Genomic DNA, 19,222 nt, shown 5'->3' on the forward strand with positions numbered 1-19,222 from the left:
AGAGATCTATATACACACACATGTAGACAGATATCCTTTTGGTCTCATCATTTTGCATCAATTTTTTTCAACTGCTCATCATGACAATGCTTTGAGTATATGCCTTTTCTAATATTTCTGCGGAGAATCTTTCAAGAAAACTAGTAAACTCATATCAGAAACATGGACAAGCATTTTGATTGTCAGGAAATGATTCTCTCTACCCAGAACTTGCCAAGAAAAGGTAACAACTTAGCCTCATCTGTTTTCTTTCATAGAAAATCATACACAGATAGTCCCTGACTTAGGATGGTTCTACGTACAATTTTTCGACTTTATGATGGTATGAAAGCGACACATATTCGGTAGAAACCACACTTCAAATTGTGAACTTTGCTCTTTTCCCGGGCCGTTGATGTGTGGTGTGATGCTTGTGTGATCAGCCATGCCATCTCAAGGATCAACAACTGATACACTTAACCATTCTGTGCTCAGACGACAATTCTGTTTTTCACTTTCAGTACCGTATTCAATAAATGACTTGAGATGGTCAACACTTGATTACAAAATAGGCTTTGTGTTGGATGATTTTGCCCAACTGTAGGCTAACGTAAGTGTGCTGAGAACGTTTAAGGTAGGCCAGGCTAAGCTAATTTGTTCGGTGGGTTAAGTATTTTAAATGTATTTTCGCCTATGATATTTTCAATTGAGGATGGATTTATTGGGACATTACCCAATTGTAATTCAAGGATGATCTGTGTTGTATTTCAGTTACTTACAGCCACAGATCAACAATGTTGTTTTGGAAAAGGCACTTCATTTGTCAGTGAAATATGCATACCTACTCAGCCTAGTTTTTATAGCAGAAAACTGAAAGCTGGTCTCATTATCCATCACAAATATCCTAGCATTTAGGGATACCCCTTGGGCACCCATTCCAGAAGACGGCAGGACATATGTCTTTGGAATGAAGACGTAAAATTTAGCAGATGGGATTAGTTTGTTTTTATTCTTTTTTTGTTCTTTTGGCTTCGTATAATTTTGCATATATATAAAATTCTAATCAAGTACTTTTTGGAAAATGTGGAAATAGTAATAGAGAAACATAGTTTAGGATCTCTTTCAACTCTGCTAAAGATTCAGTAAGATGTCCCAGTATGAAATCTTGAGGTAGCCACTATTTTCAGGACCACCACGTAGACATACACAGCTGACTTCCAACGTGTTCAAAAAGCCAGGCTGCCAACATGCACGTGTTTGAGGCTTCATTGCGTTAATTCTACCACCGGGGTTGAATTCCCTATTGCCCTCTGAGGCCCAGTAGTCAGTAAGAAAGAAGAAAAGTGAATTTGATAGTGGACATTTTCCATACTCCTGTATTTAAAATTCAGGGGGCAAATTGACATTTTAATTGCACACAGATACAGGAAACTGGAGACATAACGCATTCATTTCCCCCAGCTTGAAAGTTTATATCAGAAGCTTCTACGTTTCACGCAAAACATTGCTCTTTGGCACACGAAATCTGATGGTTTCAGGAAAGAGGAATTAGGTCTTTCTTTGATCTAGCTTATAAACACATGAGAACCACACCTTTAATATGATAATGCTTTTTATTTCCCCCGTGCCTTGGTGTTACAGCTCTCTAGCACTAGTAGTGAGGAAGGGGCTCAGGGTTCCTTGGGAGGGCAGTAACGCTCTTACTTACTCTGTGGATCACAGCATGGGGAGGGTGTGAGATGAACTCTTATCCCCTCCTCCAGCGTTAAACTCAGCCCTGCAACTCTCAGGGCTTAAGAAATAGCCTAGAGTGAAGAATTGTTGTCTCTGAGAGCTATGCCCGAACATTCCTAGTAAAGCAGACAGTCATCAGTTAATCTCTGTAAATGACTACGGTTTTGGCAGGTGTCAGCTGGTGCAGAAGTTGCTCATGTGTTGAGAACTTTCTTTTATTTATTTTTTTTAAGCATAGGGCAATGAGAGGGGTCTCATAAAAAAAAGGTAATCTCACGTTGTTCCTGGCCGCAGTAGTGGCTTACCTGAAATGACTTATTCCCGTTTGGTTTCTTGGTGGCACGTGATGGCACCCAAGATTGGTGACTGAGGCAGACACAATTGAAGGCCTCTCTTCAAAGGCTGGCCGGAGACTCCAAAACTTTGCCAACCGGCATTCTTTCTGAGGAGGTAGAACTTTCCAGAATCATTTGTCCTGCCTTCTTCCCTGCTTGACCCCTAACACCAGGTCATGGTAGGCATTTAAAGGGCTGAATTATTATGCCTGGGATGACTTTTGAGTTGGCATTGTTTGCTCTTCTACAAGAAAACTTCAGATTTTTCAGTCTGACCATCAGGAAGCCGAGAATGTATCACAGAGATAAGAGGAAGGAGGAATCAAGGGAAGCTCCATCCAGGGACCACAGATGAGTCCATGGTGGACTGAAATAGAATGTTCTAGAAAAAGATGTTTTCGTACTTCTGAGGGAAAGGGACGACAGGGGTTGTTCCGGGACCTGGCCCCATGGCCTTTCGCCCACAAGGCCGGTGCTTAAAATACTCAGCGGGTGAGAGGCCTCTCACATGTGTGCTGGACCTGCGTGACTCAGGCTGCCTTGTGTTCAGACTGAGTACTGTGGGCTGTGGGGCTGAATCAGAGTCCAGATTTGCCTTGGTGACACATGAAAAGAGGGAGCGTTGCATTTGAACTACACAAATATTATGCTTAAGTATTTTTCCTCATCTCGGAGCCAAAACAGGTCTTGTTCATGATAAAATCACTGCAATATAGTGCGTCCTTTTTCTGGTCTGGAATTTGAGACAGTGTCAACTGTGCCATGGGGCCTGGCAGCAGGAAGAAACGGCAAACCACGGAGATTTGGAACCATAATACAAGTTATAAATTTTAATTTTATAATCGTAGCAGCGGGAGCTGGGCTAAAATATACGTCTCCCACCCCGACTCCCACGCCGGGCTGGGGGGCGTGGAATCAAGGGATCTTCTTCCTCACTGAGGACTGGGTCGGGTGTGCGAAAGGGCACTTGAGCGTGGCAGCAAGGAGACTGCTTCTCCAATCTTGGTTTGAGGCCACTTGACAATCCGGCGAGGGTTTTGTGAAATTGATCAGTGACTCTTCGAACCATCCTGGTTCAAAGTAAGGAGGAGGAGGGCAGCCTCTCTGAAAGAGGAATGAATCCACTGACCCCCCCCCCCCCGTGGCTACATCAGTACCTGGGAGCCTCAGCTCTGCTTGACAAGCCTGAGTCTCTGGTGTAAAGACATTTTGATGAAGGATTAAGGCCCAACCCCCCTGGCCTTTCTTGAGTGAATGGCCTCTGCCCGCTGCAGCCTGGTGACAGCAATTTAGACCAGGAGCGAGGCGAGGACACTTGCTGTGTCTACAGATGCTGAGGGGCCCGACTCTCCACCCCGGATCCCTGAGCCCCCTGGGGAAGCTCGGCCAACCTGCTGGCGGCTCCCTTTGGGCTCCAGTGGGCCCGGCCTGCCGGGAGTCTTGGACTGGACAAGGCCGAAGCTGGGGAAGTCGGCTTCAGGGAAGAAAGGATGCTCATGCAAAGCTTGCTAGCAGAGGAGAGGGGCCACCCGTGCCCTGCACTTAACAGGAAATCTGACCTCCCAGGGCTGTGGGCTTGCAGCCACACCTCGCCTCCTGTTAGAAGGGGCGCGCCTCTAAGCTCCAGGGCCCACATTGCTGCCTCTGAAACCTGCCCGGGGTTGGGTGTGCAGCTGGGGCAGCTGTTCCGATGCCACTGGCAGGGCTCCTTTCCTGGCCAAGTGCCAACAGCGAATGCCCCTTCTCTCCTTGCCGCCATCACCACCGCCACCAAGCCCCGCGTGCCCACCGCATCCCGCCCAGTGGAGATGGGCACAGAGGGTTGGGGTGGGTGCCGGGGCCCAGTCTGGGCGGAGCGCCCAGCAGCCAGTGTGACAGTAGGGGCCCCAGTCTGCCGTGGGGACAGCGGCCCCGAATCCCCCCCCCCCCTGACCCCGGGAGCAGCTAAATGTGCAGATCTCCAGCAGATCCACGCTGGGGGTGAGGGGAGAGGGAGGGGAAAGACGAGAAAAGCCCGAGTTTTAGCAAATCCACGGTACCTTTTCTGATCTCTTGCCTCCCTCTCCCCTCCCCACCCCCTCCCCGCAATAGGACATCGTCAGAAACTAGATGATCAGACCAAGCCCGGGAGCTTGTCCTTTTCCGAGCGGCTCAGTGAACTGGAGCAGCTGCGGCGCACGGCCATGAGGGTCAGCCCACACCATCCGGCCCCTACACCCAACCCTCGGGCCTCCTTGAACCACTCCACTGCCTTTAACCCTCAGCCTCAGAGTCAGATGCAGGGTAAGTACCCGGACGGACAGAGCCTGCTTCCCGCCTCACCCTTGGGCGGAACCCACCCAGGCCAGTTGTGGCTCCTCGTCCACACTCAGAAACGGCTGGTCCCCGGACCAGCAGCCTGGCAGCTTGTTAACAGCAGAGTCTTCGGCCCGCCCCAGACCCACTGAGTCTGATCTGCGTGGTAACAAGATCCCCAGATTGAAAGGCACTGCTAGGGAGGGTATAGAGAGGATATGGACAGATATGTATCACTGTGTAGATCAGATCTCGAATTTTTTAAGCGTTAGCTTTGGCTAGGTTATTTTCTTACCTCCTTGGCTTGAAGACACACACACACACACACACACACACACACACACACACATCAGGCCAGGTGAAGGTCAGGGCGTTTCAAGTTCTTACTGATTACTTGAGGGGGTTGTATTTAATATACGTTCTTTGGCAAATGTAAAGAAATAGGAGGAGTGTCTGGACGCCACCCCATCAGGGGTATTCATTGCAATTCATAAACCTGCAATCAATAAAGAAGGCGGGTTATCCCCCCTCCCACCGTGGGGTTAGCCGGCAATTGCAAAAACACTGTAAAATACAAGAATTGCATAAAACCCACTGTGCCAAATTAGATAATACACAGAGTTCATTTACACTGTAGAAAGCACTGACGTCAATGATTATTTGCTCTGTGATACCATGTCAAATTTCCGAAAGGCAGTCGTTTTCTCGGTGCTGTGCAGGACACAGCTGTGTATGGTAGGGTCACAGTAAGATTCCTTTCTCAAAGGGTCAGGCTTGTTTAACTCAAAGGAAGAGATAAGCAACACATCTGGGGGAAAGGGCAGGTGGCCAGCAAGGGGAATGCTCCTTGCCCTTCTGGGACAGCAGAAATTAGCTTTCCCGGGTGTTTTCTCTGTTTGAGTTGTATTGGGAGATGCGCAAGCATCCTAAATCCTTTAGGGTTTCCAGCCCGTAGGTTTCTTTTGGGATTAGCACACGTGGGACTCTTAAAGGCACGCCCACCCTCTTTCTCAGAGCCCGATGGCCCATGCCATTCACTCTCACAGTCATGATTCTGGGGGAAGTTATTTTTATTTGCGGGGGAAATTCCCAGAGAACTCCTCCCATAAGATACTATGCAGACAGCTGTTAAGTGGCCTCTCTGTAGAGTAGCCCTTTTGTGGACCACAGAAACCTCAGCTTGATTTGGGGGGGCTGCCTCTCATCTACAGTTTCATCTTAGGTGTATTTAAGAAGAGGTCCCATGAAACCATTGGTGTCCTGGTGCTTAATCATTGCATACTATTCAAAATATGCATATAGATTTTTTTTTTAATTCCAAAATGCAAGTGTGTATGAGAAATTAGATGAAATGGCGCATTAAGTGAGAGAGATGGGCTTGAGGGGAAAATGCCACTTTTCTTCTAAATAGAATAAAATTCTCCAGGGGATGGCTGGATCTTGTGTTTAGGGCCATTTACATTCATTTATGTCATCTTCAGGATTCCATTTGTAACATCTAAGAGGAGACTTCTGTTCTCTTATTCTCTCATGACATACCTGACCATTTCTACTACTAGGTTGATAAAGGGATTTGCCTTTTTCTACTGCTATTGGAACTAAAAATAGTAAGCATTTTGAAAGGCAATGGAAAATGTAACCACATGGGGGCAAGTGGAAATCGTCACCATGAATTCGGCTTGGTTTCAGTTTTGGTGAAGAGTGAATCAGATCTGATTTCCCTCCTGGTCAGATACACTCTCTTTACCAAAAAGAAAACGGCAGGGTGGGGTGTTGAATTCTTGTCCTCAGCAGCCAGCATCTCTCAGGCGGAGGCATTGCCATGGACGGGCATTCCTCAGCTCTTTGGAATACTGTACGCTTAGCAGAGTATCAGGTTTAACCCCGTTTCTTGTTCCTTTTAAAAACTTTTTACTTCTGCAACATCTAAGTAATAATAGCTTGCTTTTAGAGTGCCTTGGAGGCTTAGTTGCTACTCGAGAGAATGTGTTAACTACATCGCTGACGTTCTTTCCTTCCAAAACATGATTTGCCGTTCAGGGTGTCACTTGTAAAATTGTAGGAACAACTTTTAAAAAATAAGTATCTGGGAGATTTTCATGTAAATCTACTTTTCCTTATTCTTTCTTTTTTCCATAAGAAAATGCTTTTTTACCTTCGTCCTGTTTTGAGTAGACCCTTGGGAGTTTTTTCTCCCTGAAGTTAGAAAGTTAACAAGGGTAACAGTAAAGTCTCTTTCAGCCAGAACCTTCATTTTGTTCTTGATGGACAGGAAAATGGTTATCTTCCCAGCTTAGCGCTAGAGCTTCTGTATTATATTTAAGAAGATGCTTTATATAAAAATTCAGCACGTGTTTATGGCTCGCTTTGAAATGGCAGCAGTAGTTGGAAGAAAAACCTCCCCAAAGTAGTCAGAGCAGTTTTACAGCAGTGCCGTACCAATGTGTGGATGTATTCAGCCCGGCGGAGTTGTCGACAGTTACGGTCTCGGAGAGATCATGAGTTGATAGGCTGATACACCCTGTCTTGCTAGGATTTCATCAGAGGGTCATGCCTGGCCCTTTAACTCCTTCAGTACGAAATCACAGATATAGAATAATGCCTCTATGTATCTAGAATGAGATGTGCTTGAGAATCACTCAAAATAGACATCTCAAATGATCTGAAGCAGGGTGCAGATGGGAAAGGGGGCCAGGTTGCCATGCCACCAAACCACTGTTTATTTGTTGAGGTTTCAGCTATAAAAGGGCTGAGGTTAATTTCAACTTCCCACTTTACCAGGTCTTTAAAACTGAACAGAAAGCCATTTTGTCGTGGCTACGCGTTTAAGTAAGTCAGGACATCATCATGAACTTCTACAGCCGAGTTTTAGAATTCTTTTACAGTCACGGGAAAGAAAACTGACACATGTCCTTTTCAAAGATGGACCAGGGCAGAATCTAGACCAATAGGGCACTGCTGCCGATGCAGCCATACCTACCCCTTAGAGATGGCTTCAGGCAACCCGAGCAAGTCATTTTAAGAATCTGACTCCTGATTTACCAAAAATGATGAACCACATTTAAGCTACATAAGTCCCTCCATTCTGGGAAAATGGAGACGGGGTGAAATCTACTGGTGCAGAAAACTGTCAAATCCAGAGAAACTAAGAGGCCGAGTTTTGTTCTTGTGTATGTTGCCATCAACATCGAGACACGAGGTTTAACTCTTTAACTGGAACAGTTATGACATATTTTGAAACAAGTCAGACCTTTTGTGTACATTGTGTTATACCTACAATCCTGTGGTGTGGTTCATAGACAGAGAAACTGAACCTCAGAGGTTAACAACGGCCCAGATCTCCAAGGTTGGAAGTGAAGGACTTGGACTCAGACGCAGACCTTTCTGGCTCCAAAGCCAGTCCTGGTGGGTGGCAGTTTCTCCCCGGCTCTCACTCTTGGATCAAGGATCAATTAGACACGGGGCTGACCAGTGTCAAGTAAAATCCCAATCACCAAAGGGGAGACAGGAGCAGTGCCGGGCTGGTCACTCACCCGGCAGGCCTGTAAAGACTGTGTTCTATTATCATTAGGTGTTGATAATAATAACTTTAGGGCTGGACTCTGTGGTGGGCATCTGAATAAATTCCCTCCTTTGGAGATGTGTACATTTGTTTTTAAAGATGGGGAGAAAAGAAAACTGAGCTCAGAATAATGACTCTCTAAGCATGAGTGAAGGAAGGATGCGGGGGCAGCGAGAGAGCTTCCCAGCCACTCTGTTTACTTTATTGGGGTGACTGCCTGGCCTTCTTGCATGAAAGAGTCTCGCTTGTGGGATCCATTGGGACCGAGGCCTTCTTAACCTCCAAACTCCGGCAACGTCTGATCAGCCTGCAGGAGTGTGGGTGCCTTGATCTAAGACTTCTGTATGTCCGGAGGGGCCTTGACCTCTTAAATCGCCTCCTGAATTTTAGTATTCCAAATGACTTTGTTTTGCTAGTGAGTTACCCTACAAGTTAAAGTTACTTTGGATACACCATCTTCTGGTGCCTGTTGTCTGTGTAGCTTTTTGAGATACTGAATCTCAGCTGTACCAGGTTACTTATGTCAATCTTTATCAGCTGGATTGACGAAAGAAAACAAAAAACAAAAAAAAGAACCTTTTCACTTTTCTGCAGGAGAAGAGATAAATGCCCTTTCCAGCCTCAGGGGTAAAATATCAAAATGCACAACGTCTCTTCCCTCCCCTTTCCTCTTTCTCTGTCTCTCTCTCTCCTTCCTCTCTCTTCTAGCGATTCTGGAAGCTCAAAAACAAAGTGGGTGGGAGGGCAGGGGCGGGAGCTGTTGGAGTACCTTGGAGGTAGAGGCTACCCTCAGTCAAACACCGGACGTTCTTCTGCGTAAAATCTACAAATGGTCATGGTTACACAAAGCAAAATATTCAGGGTGCTAGAAATCGGCTTACGAGACATGCTGTGAACATGAAAAGGGACTGATCTAAAAATAACTCTTATCTAGGTATAGTAGAGTTTGAGAGCCTTTCAAGGTCTACGACACCAGAATCTTACAGGGAAAACAAGCCTGAATCGGGTGTTCCCATGAATAAATAGAAATAAATAAATGTAAGAAGGAAGGGGGGGCAGGGAAGAGAGGAAAAACAGTGGAATGAACTCAAAATGAAGAGCTTTCGTGTGGGGGGTAAGCGGGTTGGTGGGCGCTGCAGTTGCATCCCCCTTCTTCCTCACCAGCAGGCAGAAAGGTTACAAGTTATTAGAACTGGAGGAACTGAGAACTCAGGTACTGTTTTCCGTCTTCTGGGCTGATGCCACATAAACAAAGTTTAAGGAAAGCTTGAAAAGCCCCGGCTAATCAATTGCATCGTAGACATTTAAAAAATGGGGATGAAGGATGGGGAGAAAGCTAAGTCTTCATTTTTTTCCTTTAAAAAAGGCCCTCGGGCCTTGGCTTCCTAATCCGCCTGTGGCCTTTGTTGAGTCTGATGTGGCTGCAGCGTGTCAGCTGCCCTTGCTTCCCATCCGCTGCCTGGAGTGACTTACGGAGCGGTGCTCAGAGCGGCGACCAGCCTTAATGTTTCCTCCGTGCTCTATTTATGGACGGCATGGTCACCAACACAGCACTCCCTTGAACAGCGCTGCTCCGATGCCTGTGATGTATTTACAAGCACCTCTCAGCTAAGTACTTAATAAACCAGCCCTTCAAAGGAGCCGCCAACCTCGTGAGCTGTCAGCACCCTAGTAATCATAAACCACATTTTAGTGGGACCGCATTTTCAGATCAAGTGTTTTCATGGATGTCGTTCAAGGTGATCAGACCATGCTTTCCGGAGCATGTTGTTAATGCCTGTGGACATCTTTTCTAATTAGAGGAATGAAGGGTTCATTTTAGGACTTGATCCTAATGATAAAATATTCCTTCCGTGGATTTGATACCTTCTGAAATGTTCCCTTCTTCTTGTGATCTATGGGCCAGCACACACTCAGTTATTCTTATCAACACCTAATGATAATAGACACACACACACACTCACGCGCACACTCACAAATGCGCAAAGGTTTTGTTCAAAAGAATAAGCTTTTAACAAAGCTGTAGTTGGAGCACTTACTTGTTATCAGTGGTACAACAGCAGGAAGGTTAAGCCGAAAATCTCTCGTCCAAGAAAGATAGCAGAGTCTGGTGGCTAAGAATGAGGGCTCAACAGGCAGACCACCTTGGCCCAAAACGGGCCTCCACCACGTATTACTGTAGGACTTTTGGCAAGTTACTTAACCTCTTAAAGCCTCAGTTTCCCTATCTGCAGAATGGGAGTAATAATTATACTTGGAGATCCTAGAACCACTGTGAAAGGTGAAGCAGTGGGCATGAGAGCCAGCCCATGGGTAACACTTAGTAACTGTGGGCTTTCAGCAGCAGCACCACCACACCATGTCTATTAGTTTCCTGTGATTGCTCTAACAAGTTGCCACAAACTTGGTGGCCTAAAGCAATAGACATTTATTCTCTTCCGGTTCTGGAGGCCGGGATCCAAAATCAAGGTGCCATACTCCCTTTGAAGTTCCCAGGGAAGGATCCTTTCCTGTCTCTTGCAACCTCTGGTGGCTCCTAGTGTCCCTTGGCTTGTGGCTGCACCACGCCAATCCTCGCCTCCATCTTCACATGGCCTCTTTCTCTGTGTCACCTCCGCTCCTTCTCTAAAGACACTTGTGATTGGAATTAGGCGCCCTCTAGATAACCCAGATGATCTCATCTTGAGATCCTTCACTTAATTACATCCGCAAAGACCCTTTTTCCAAATCAGGTCACGTTCACAGTTCCGTGGGTCGGAGCATGGACATACCTTTCTTTGCAGGGCCACCATTCTACCCATTACACCAAGGTGGAACGGATACAGGGCATCAGGTGAGTCCAGAGATCACTTTCCCTTGTCCACTCCCCCAGAACAGATATGATGGGCAGGTAACTGTGAACTCAGTGTCTTATGCCACGCATAATCAAGCACATCTTCCAGCTACTCTCACTTCAGGCCATCATTTACCGGAACTCAGTATCATGGTACTTATATTTTCCAGCCACGAGAATGTATGTCTTTTTTTCTACATGAGATCAGATATTTCTTAACATTTTCTAGACACCTACGCTGATGGAATCAGAGGGCCCAGCAGTGATAGAGAAAAGGGATTCTCCCCTGTGTCATGGGAGCCGTGAAAAGCAGGAGGCCTGGGTGCCTCTGGCCCTGGCCCCCAAAAGCTCACGACATCGCGGCTGGGAGTAAGCATAGGGACAGAAGATGACACGGGGACCACAGCCAGCCAGTTGGGAGGGACTCAAGAATGTGGTCGCCTGGAGCTCAGCATATCACTGTTGCTTTGAACAAGCTGCCTTGTTAAAAATGGCTTTATTGCGAGGCGCTGTTGACCAGAAACCCATTGCGAAAGGCTGGTGATTCACTTTGCATATCTCATAATCCCACATTTACAAATCACCCGAAGATAGCCTTTCACATTTGGATATTTAAAAACAAAACTTTGACTGCGGCCGTGAAGTAGTATCAAAGTTTACCAGAAGTTTGTACCAAGAGAGGGGCAAACAATATACGCCGATAAGGGGGAAAAAAAAGGCTCTGGTGAGAAAACGACCCATTGTGTTTTCTTGTCAGTTGTAGTTCTCCAAACGGAGCTGGTTTTCCTCATTTGCATTATTTTTCCTCACATCATGGAACAGAAATGCAGGCCTACTGTAATTCAGTTATTTTAGGGCTCTTTAAAATTCAACACATATGATTTAAATAAAGCTGAGGAACTGTAATTACGTCTATCTTCCCTTACTTCCCTCTGACCCTCGGAGCACTGCAGCCTGACTTTTAGGGGGAAAATGTAGGGAGGCAGGGGGGTTATCAACTGTTCAGAGCCACCTCAGTGTATATTTGTATTATATTTTCACATTTTACTTGCAAAGCTTTAGCCCTACGTGAGCTTTCCTTTTTTTTTTTTTTTTTTAACATCCTTATCAGAGTATAATTGCTTTACAGTGGTTGTTAGTTTCTGCTTTATAACAAAGTGAATCAGCTATACATATATATATATATCCCCATATCTCCTCCCTCTTGCATCTCTCTCCCACCCTCCCTATCCCACCCCTCTAGGTGGTCACAAAGCACCGAGCTGATCTCCCTGTGCTACGTGGCTGCTTCCCACTAGCTATCTATTTTACATTTGGTAGTGTATGTATGTCCATGCCACTCTCTCACATCGTCCCAGCTTAACCTCCCCGTGTCCTCAAGTCCATTCTCTACGGAGCCCTACCTGAGCCTTCTTATTATTGAACAATTGCTTTCAAAGCCCTAGAACAGCTCAATTGTTATGGAGATTAAAGATCTGGATTGCAAAACTCCTGTAAATAAAGTCTTCACTGACAAACCCAGTTTCCTAGCATAGACTTTTCTTCCATAATCTCCTTCTGGCAGAACATTTGATGTTTTGATACTAGAGATTCAGTTACCAGCCACAGTAAATAAAACAAAATAATAATAATTAAAAAAAAAAACTCCAGTATAGAACGCACCCTAAAAACAAACATTGGCCAATCATGTTTATTTTCTGTTTCTTTGGGCACTCCTGACAATTGATAGGGGGGAGGAAAAAAGGAATGTACCACTTCTTATCCAGTTGATTGTTGATTATCAAGCTATGGAAAGTCTTCAGATTGAGTGTTAGCTAATTCAGCCTCTCCCAAATGGCATGGAATACAACATTTATTGTTTAAAAGAAATGAGCATGTTTCAAGGGAAAACAGAACCATGGCACCAAGCCCCCGAATGAGCCATGGGTAGGAGAGAGAATCATTGGGCAGAAAAGACAGTGCTTTCCTCCAGACTCAGGCTCAAGGGCCCACCGTGATTTCACACCACCTAAGGGTCAGGTTCGGGGATAAGAACATTCCAAGTATCATTTCAAGATTGTCAAAACATCCTCCAGTTGCAATCAGTAGCAAGAGTTAACTGTCCCTTTTGTAAAGTTGATTCTCCTTCTTAAGATAGGGCCCCCTGCTTTCCCACCTGGAGGAAGCGTGAACAAGAGGGTGGAGGAGATAGTGGGGGACTCTGATCTGTGCAGCTCAGGTCACTTAACAGCTCGGGAAACCTGAGCATTAAAACGCTCGCCAGTACGGACTGAAATAAGGCCTATTTCTGCACACCACGTGTCCTTCCACCCAGTGTCACTGGGTCTGAGCCTCCACAAGTTGATGTTATCAAGTCTGGCTAACAAGATCTGGGTCCTTCTGGGAGCGTGAAGGAGGATGCGCTATGGTCCTTCTGCCTTGGCGTCTGGGTGTGACCACCCAGGTGTCGCAAGAGCAGAGCGTCCCTAGGGAAGGCGTGTGAGGAACTGAGGGGCCCAGGTGAGTCAGCACTACTCTGGGTGTCAGCAGCTCACCCATCTGGGGCAGTGAAGTTTCCCAGATCCGTAACTTGCTGGTTCCTGCTGCAGAAGAAGTCCTCTTTGCCCTATAGCTTTATGTGCTCAACCTGATCATCCCAAGGCCAGATCAAGACCGAGAGAGCTTATGCTATGCATCTTGGGAAGGGCTACACACACATACACTTGCTTGGGAGGTTTCAAAAGAAGATCTCGGGGTAAAAAGGGAGGAAGAAATAATCCGACTAGCGATTGCGCTTCTTGGAGTTGTAGGTCATACAAGGAAGAGAACATGATTGTCTTATTACGTCTCCTGGGGTTATCTCACTGTTGCGGCCACTCATGCATGCTCCATTAGTGCATCTCTCTGTCCATATAAGATGGCAAATTATATAATGATAAAGTTATTAAAATATCTGTGAAAGTCAGCACAAGCTCAAGGGCTCGACTTGGCATTTCTGCCCATTAAGTAGTTTATTTGCATTGCTCCTCTCAGGGTCTGTTAATCTTCATCCGTACTTTACTGTAAATTGCCTGCTATGTGGAACAACCATCGTTGCCTGAGTTTTAAGCCGTGCTTCTGTTGGTCATCCAGCGGGGCTGGGATCTTTGGGATGAATGCTGAAGCTTTTGAAATGTGCAGATCTTTCCCCTGCCCAGGTTTGAAACTGCAGCGTATGTCTATGATCGGGTCTATACCTGGGTTGTTATTGGAGCCGGGGCCACCGCAGAATGACGAGGACATTGCCTGGTTCTCACGTTTACTAAAGGCAGAAACAAAATAATTATGGCTCACATTTCAGGAATGACTGATATTGTTGGTTCATTTAACCCCCACCACTAGCCACCCACGAGGTGCGTGGCGATGTCCTGAGGGTCCTGCCTGCTGTGCTCACTCAGGTGCTGGCAGGCCCATGAGTCCCAGGCCCTCACTGATCATGAAAGTCATTAACAAGGTGGCCCTAACTCTAATAGGCTGTAATTCTGCGGCTCTCAGGGATTAACTAACGCCTAACATTCTCAGGAAGCCAGCAGAGATGTCCCAGAGCCTCCCACTCTGCCCCCTGATTAAGAGGCCCCCCTTTCTTTTTTTGGTAATATTTCTGCTGTGTGATTGGGCTTTCTGAGCCACCACATATTGCTAAATGGGAGAAGCCATTGCCCAGACGTGGCTCTGTTTAATAAGATTTTCCACAAATTACAAGGCATGACTTTAAAATTGAATGAGTGCAAAATTACGGGTGGCCAGTTCAGGTGGAAGGGAGAGGAAATCTTGTTATTCTCATTCCAGAATCTCTTCCCGATTTCCTCATTTGATACTTTCACGCCTTGCGGGGAGGGCCGTGGGCGGAGACGCCTTAGAGAGTCTATAAGGAATTTCTCTTATTTTTCAAACTTTCTCCCTGGTCGTTCACGGGAGTGCTCAGTGGTCTGCAGAAGTCAAAGCGGAATGCCAGTTCTTCTGTCCCTCCATCCCATCAGTCGGGATGGAGCTGTTCCTCCCACCTTATCATCATAAGGGAATCAGAAAAAACATGGGAACCCCCAAAATGCAGTTCATGAGGAGAGCAGAATCTGGATCCACAGATTAACGCTAAGATCTATGTGGATATAAATAATGGGAATTCAAATCCCTGGCTGGCCACTTCCCAATTAGGTGACCTTGCAAGAATTACTTCAGTCCTCTGCACCACTGTTCCCCATCTGTAAAACGGGCACGGTAATGCTGGTACCCAGCTCACGGGAGAGTTGCGAGGATGAAATGAGTTCATATGCACAAAGCACTGGATGCCTGGCGTGCGGTATTTACCCTCACTGCCTCATGAACTCATCACAGGGATTGAGATATACTTTCGTCAAGTATTTACGTAGAGCCCGGTGCACTTTAAACACTCAGTAAGTGGTCAGTGTTATGCTTTTTACTGTTATTGCTATTGTTGTGCTCTTGTTGGTGGCGTTGGTGCCTCAGCAGGGAGTTGCACCTCCGTCCTCTCCTATGAGCCACACAGCTGCTCTGTGATCATGACCTTCTTCCGTGTCCCCTTACTTCCGGGAGTGATGATAGCCCTGGGGCAGACAAGGGCAGGGTGGTCTTAGTGTCGTCTTTGTTCAAGTTCAGTTTCCTTGGGTAAATTAACAGGAGAGCACATACCCACTTCTCCACAGGGTCAAATGCAAATGGAAAACTCTTATAGTTGAAAGGGACCTTAAATGTCTTTCTAGAAGCCCTTTATTTCACTCATGAGGCGCTGAGGCCCAGGGAGCATCAGTGATTGGCCCACTTGGAGGAGGACCTGAACAGTCCTGGGGTTCCTGGTCCAGTGCCCGTCCTACTGGCTTGATGTCTCTCTGCCTGGGGCGGGGCGTGGGGGGGGCACAGAATGTGGGCTCTGCTGTGAGTACAGAGGGCACATTAGGACATTTACGCCGGCTCTGCCTCTCCCTATCTTTCTCGACGAGATGGTGGATCCCCACGCTTCGATTTGGTATCACGTGCTTGTGTCTCCATCCTTTCAATGTTGAATTTCATACTGAAGCGGTAGGGATTTTTTTTTAAAAGGCAAGGATAGAACACCTGTCCCAAGGCCACCCTCTGTCCTTCTCAGCCCCGCCAAGCGTCCCCAACCCTACTCCGGGGTGGGGAGGGGGAAGACGGCAGCAAGGAGGCTGACAGGACACTCCCTGTCCACAGTGCCCACGTGGGCAGCAGCCAGGGGTGACCCCTGCCCTGTCCCCTTACTTGCATGAATCAGACACATTCAGAGGATGTGGAAGGTCAGCCTCTAAGGCATTTTGTACAAACCATCTACAAAAGGAGTTCTTTGAACCACGTTTCACCCTCCTTTGTGATCTGAAGTAAATGCCTCCCGTGCTGATTCCGCCCCCAGGCCCAGGCCTTGAAAGCCTGCTTGCAAACTAGGCCGTGGGGCAGAAGCAGGCCAGCAAACAGGTGTGGGGTGAGACGGGCCAGGGCCGCAGCCGCAGCTGCGGGAGCAAGGCGCGGGGTGTCGGGGCCTGGGGCTGAGTGACAGTCCTCCTCGTCCCAGGTCAGGATGCTGCCAAGTCCATGTCATTCACTCCCTGAACGGTGCAGGGCAGTGAGAGCCAGGGCACCTGGCCAGACCCCAGCATCCCTGCGGTGGCCACGCCCTTGCTGGTGAACTCAGGGTCAAGGGCACGAATGCCTGGGCCAGAGCCACCCAGGACTGTGGCAGGAATCCCACGAGCGGAGACCAGATGCCTTTCTCCCTGAGGTGCTGCACTGACGGGTGGCTTCCGGGCTCCCTTCCTTGGCTGAGATCCCATGACTCCGTAGTGGCCTCTCCTAAATGAAACTGAATTCAGGGTCGACAGGAGACACGGGCGGCGCTGGGCTCTCGGACCATCCTGACCACCTGCCCCGAGGCCTGGAGCTCCGGGTTTTGAGGATCACACACTCCTAAGGAACAGATAAGAGGAGAAGGCCAATGACAGGCCTTTTCTTGCTCCAAGAAACTGATCCACTCAGAAACAGAGCATTCAGTGCAGTTGTACATTTTCTCCCAAGGTTGATGATTTCCTCTGAGTTAGGCAGTTCTTACAATGACTCTGAACTTCTGACCGCTGGAGATGAGTGAATCAGAGATAGGCCAGAATGAGATGGCCAGCCACCTCATTTAGATGGATAAGTTGGAAGCCCAGAGAGGTTAAGTGACTTGCTGAAGGTCACACAGACGGCACCCGTATTGGAGGGCTCGGCTTCCCTCTGCCCGTCCTGCCCAGCTTGAACACATTCTTAGTGTTTGGATAGAGCAAAGCGAAGCATCCCGAGCCGTCCCTGCAAAACAGCACTTAGGGAGAAATAGGGGCCGTTGGAACAAGATAGGGCAAACACCAGTATGCCTCTGCACGCCGCTCCACCCAGTTTCTCATCTTTATATTACCAAAAAAAAAAAAAAAAAAAAAAAAGTCTCAAATAACCCAAACAGGCAGGGTCTGATCTGCAGACAGTCTGCAGGCATCCACCCAAGAACCTGCCGGTCGGCCAGTCCATCCTCCTCTGATTTATGCTGTGTGTGTTAAGCCTTAAATTGTTGAGACTGTGGCTGGCTGCAGTGGTATTACTGGAGGGTTGGTGCATGTTTTCGGCTCACAGACCTGGCTCCGGGACTGGAGATGTTGGCCCCGAATCAAGTCCAATCTCACACCTGTCTGAGACAATGAGGGCCTTGTTACACGCATCTCCAGCCCAGGCAGCTCACGCTGCTTACTTTTCACATTCAGAACGGGAAGGGGTGGGGGTGGGGGGGTCTGGGGGCCCAGGAGAAGCCGAGGCGAACCTGGGACACGCTGGGGCTGGAACAAGCTGGGGTCGCTGCCTCCCTTGCCCTCTCCTCCCTCCTCCCCTCCCCCCCATCTTATAAATCTTTCCTTATTTTTGGAAGTTTAAAAAAACAAATAAACAATACCAACAGTAGCCCTCTTACGAAAATTTCCTACTGCAAAACAAGGAGCTCGGGGCCTGCTGGAGAATGAATTCAGTCATCGGGCGGGTTGAGCGAGGCAGTGGGAAGCTGGGTGCCTAGGGCTAGGTGTACGGCTCCTGCAACCGGGGCTGACACTTGAACTCTTCCCACACCGATGGGGTCTCCTCTTCCTGGTTTTCCCTTCCATTGCTGACGTGTCAGTGACTGGAGCAGAAAGCAGAAGGGGACTTCGTCTTTAGCTCTGTCCTTATCCACTGACAAAACAGCAAACTGTTCTGTCCCAATTCAGCGCTCTACCCCCCGTCCCTTGTCGTCAACAGAGAGGACAGAGCCAGCCACCAGCACTAAGTCTGCGGACCTTTGCAAATCCAGTTCTCCCGAGACCCTGACTGGGCAGGACCTCTTCTGGGTCCAGGTTGGCACCCCTCAAGGCCAGCGGCTCTGAGTGCTCATCAGTTGGTCAAAGCCAACCTGAAATGACTTGCTTTTCATAGGAATGCATGATGTGGAGGTCCATAGGAGAACGGCCCAGAAAGGAGTTTCCCAGAGTTATATAATCCACCCCTTCCTGCAAGCCCTCCCAGTGGGGAGCCCATGCAGGAGCACCTCGTGATTCCTCTCCTGTGGAGCTGTCGTGTCTAGGGGGCTCCGGTGGCCAACACCTCTCAGTAAGCAAGGCTCTTACCTGAGCTGGGAGGCATTTGGGCACCAGTGGTCCCTCTGTTCGGCTTGTTCGCCAACCAGAAACAGGCAGCCCCATCCTCCTAACCTGCAAACTACCGTGTCAGCACTAAGGCCCACTGCTGTCTCGTTACCTCAGCCTCGGAGACACAGCAGGGGAGATCTGAGACCTAGGACTTAGCCGAGGGGAAGTGTGTGCCCCGGCCATTTTCTTAGCATAAATCACTTTTAACTGGTATCTATATATGTATCAGCCGATGTCCCCAGAGGGACCAAAGGACAACTTTTCAGGGGCAGCAGAGTGAGGCATGGAAACAGCAATGAGTGACAGAGAATCTGGGGATGTCTGGCTCCCCTCCAACCTGGGTTTGGATCCTGTGCAGTGGGAGGTGGCATCACTGCTGAGACCTTGGCCTTCAGGGAGGCCGGGATCGCACGGCTAGCCTCCCCTCAGGCTCCTCCTAAAACCCACCCTGTCTAAGCATGTCACCTGTGGAGGAACGTGGTGCGGGAAGCAGATGTTGCCATGTCTGATGGCCACAGGGGGCCTGGTGCAGAAATAAAAGAGCACCTTCGCCACTGATTTCCTAGCTTCCCCTCCAGCCGAGGCCCTGCCTTCTCTGGGTCATGAGATGTTCCTCCCTGAGCCCGCCGTGCTCTGAAATGACCGAAAGGCAAGCAGACGAGCCGAAGGGAAGCTGGGGCCCCGACACTGTGAGCAGCTGTCTTTTTACCTGCCTTTTTTTCTGGGCTCTGAGCACCTGTGGCCAGCCCTGCCCACCTGCTTTGGTCCATGCCAGTGGCCCACCCAGAAAGCCCCT

General features: G+C 48.1%; 1 protein-coding gene across 3 annotated transcripts in view; it reads left to right on the forward strand.

The window, feature by feature from the left end:
- RUNX1 (RUNX family transcription factor 1) overlaps positions 1-19,222 on the forward strand; it is a 244,508-nt gene that overhangs the window by 201,230 nt on the left and 24,056 nt on the right. For 2 of the 3 annotated variants that reach the window (XM_029214051.1, XM_029214052.1), the window contains one exon: positions 4,140-4,331. The exons of the other annotated variant lie outside the window; for it this stretch is intronic. In XM_029214051.1, the coding sequence (XP_029069884.1) occupies positions 4,140-4,331 (192 nt within the window). The remainder of the gene's footprint in view (positions 1-4,139; positions 4,332-19,222) is intronic. 3 annotated transcript variants of the gene reach the window in all.

The sequence above is a fragment of the Monodon monoceros genome, unplaced genomic scaffold (genome assembly GCF_005190385.1).
Source record: "Monodon monoceros isolate NGI ecotype Baffin Bay Population unplaced genomic scaffold, NGI_Narwhal_1 Super_Scaffold_11, whole genome shotgun sequence".
Lineage (NCBI taxonomy): Eukaryota > Metazoa > Chordata > Mammalia > Artiodactyla > Monodontidae > Monodon > Monodon monoceros.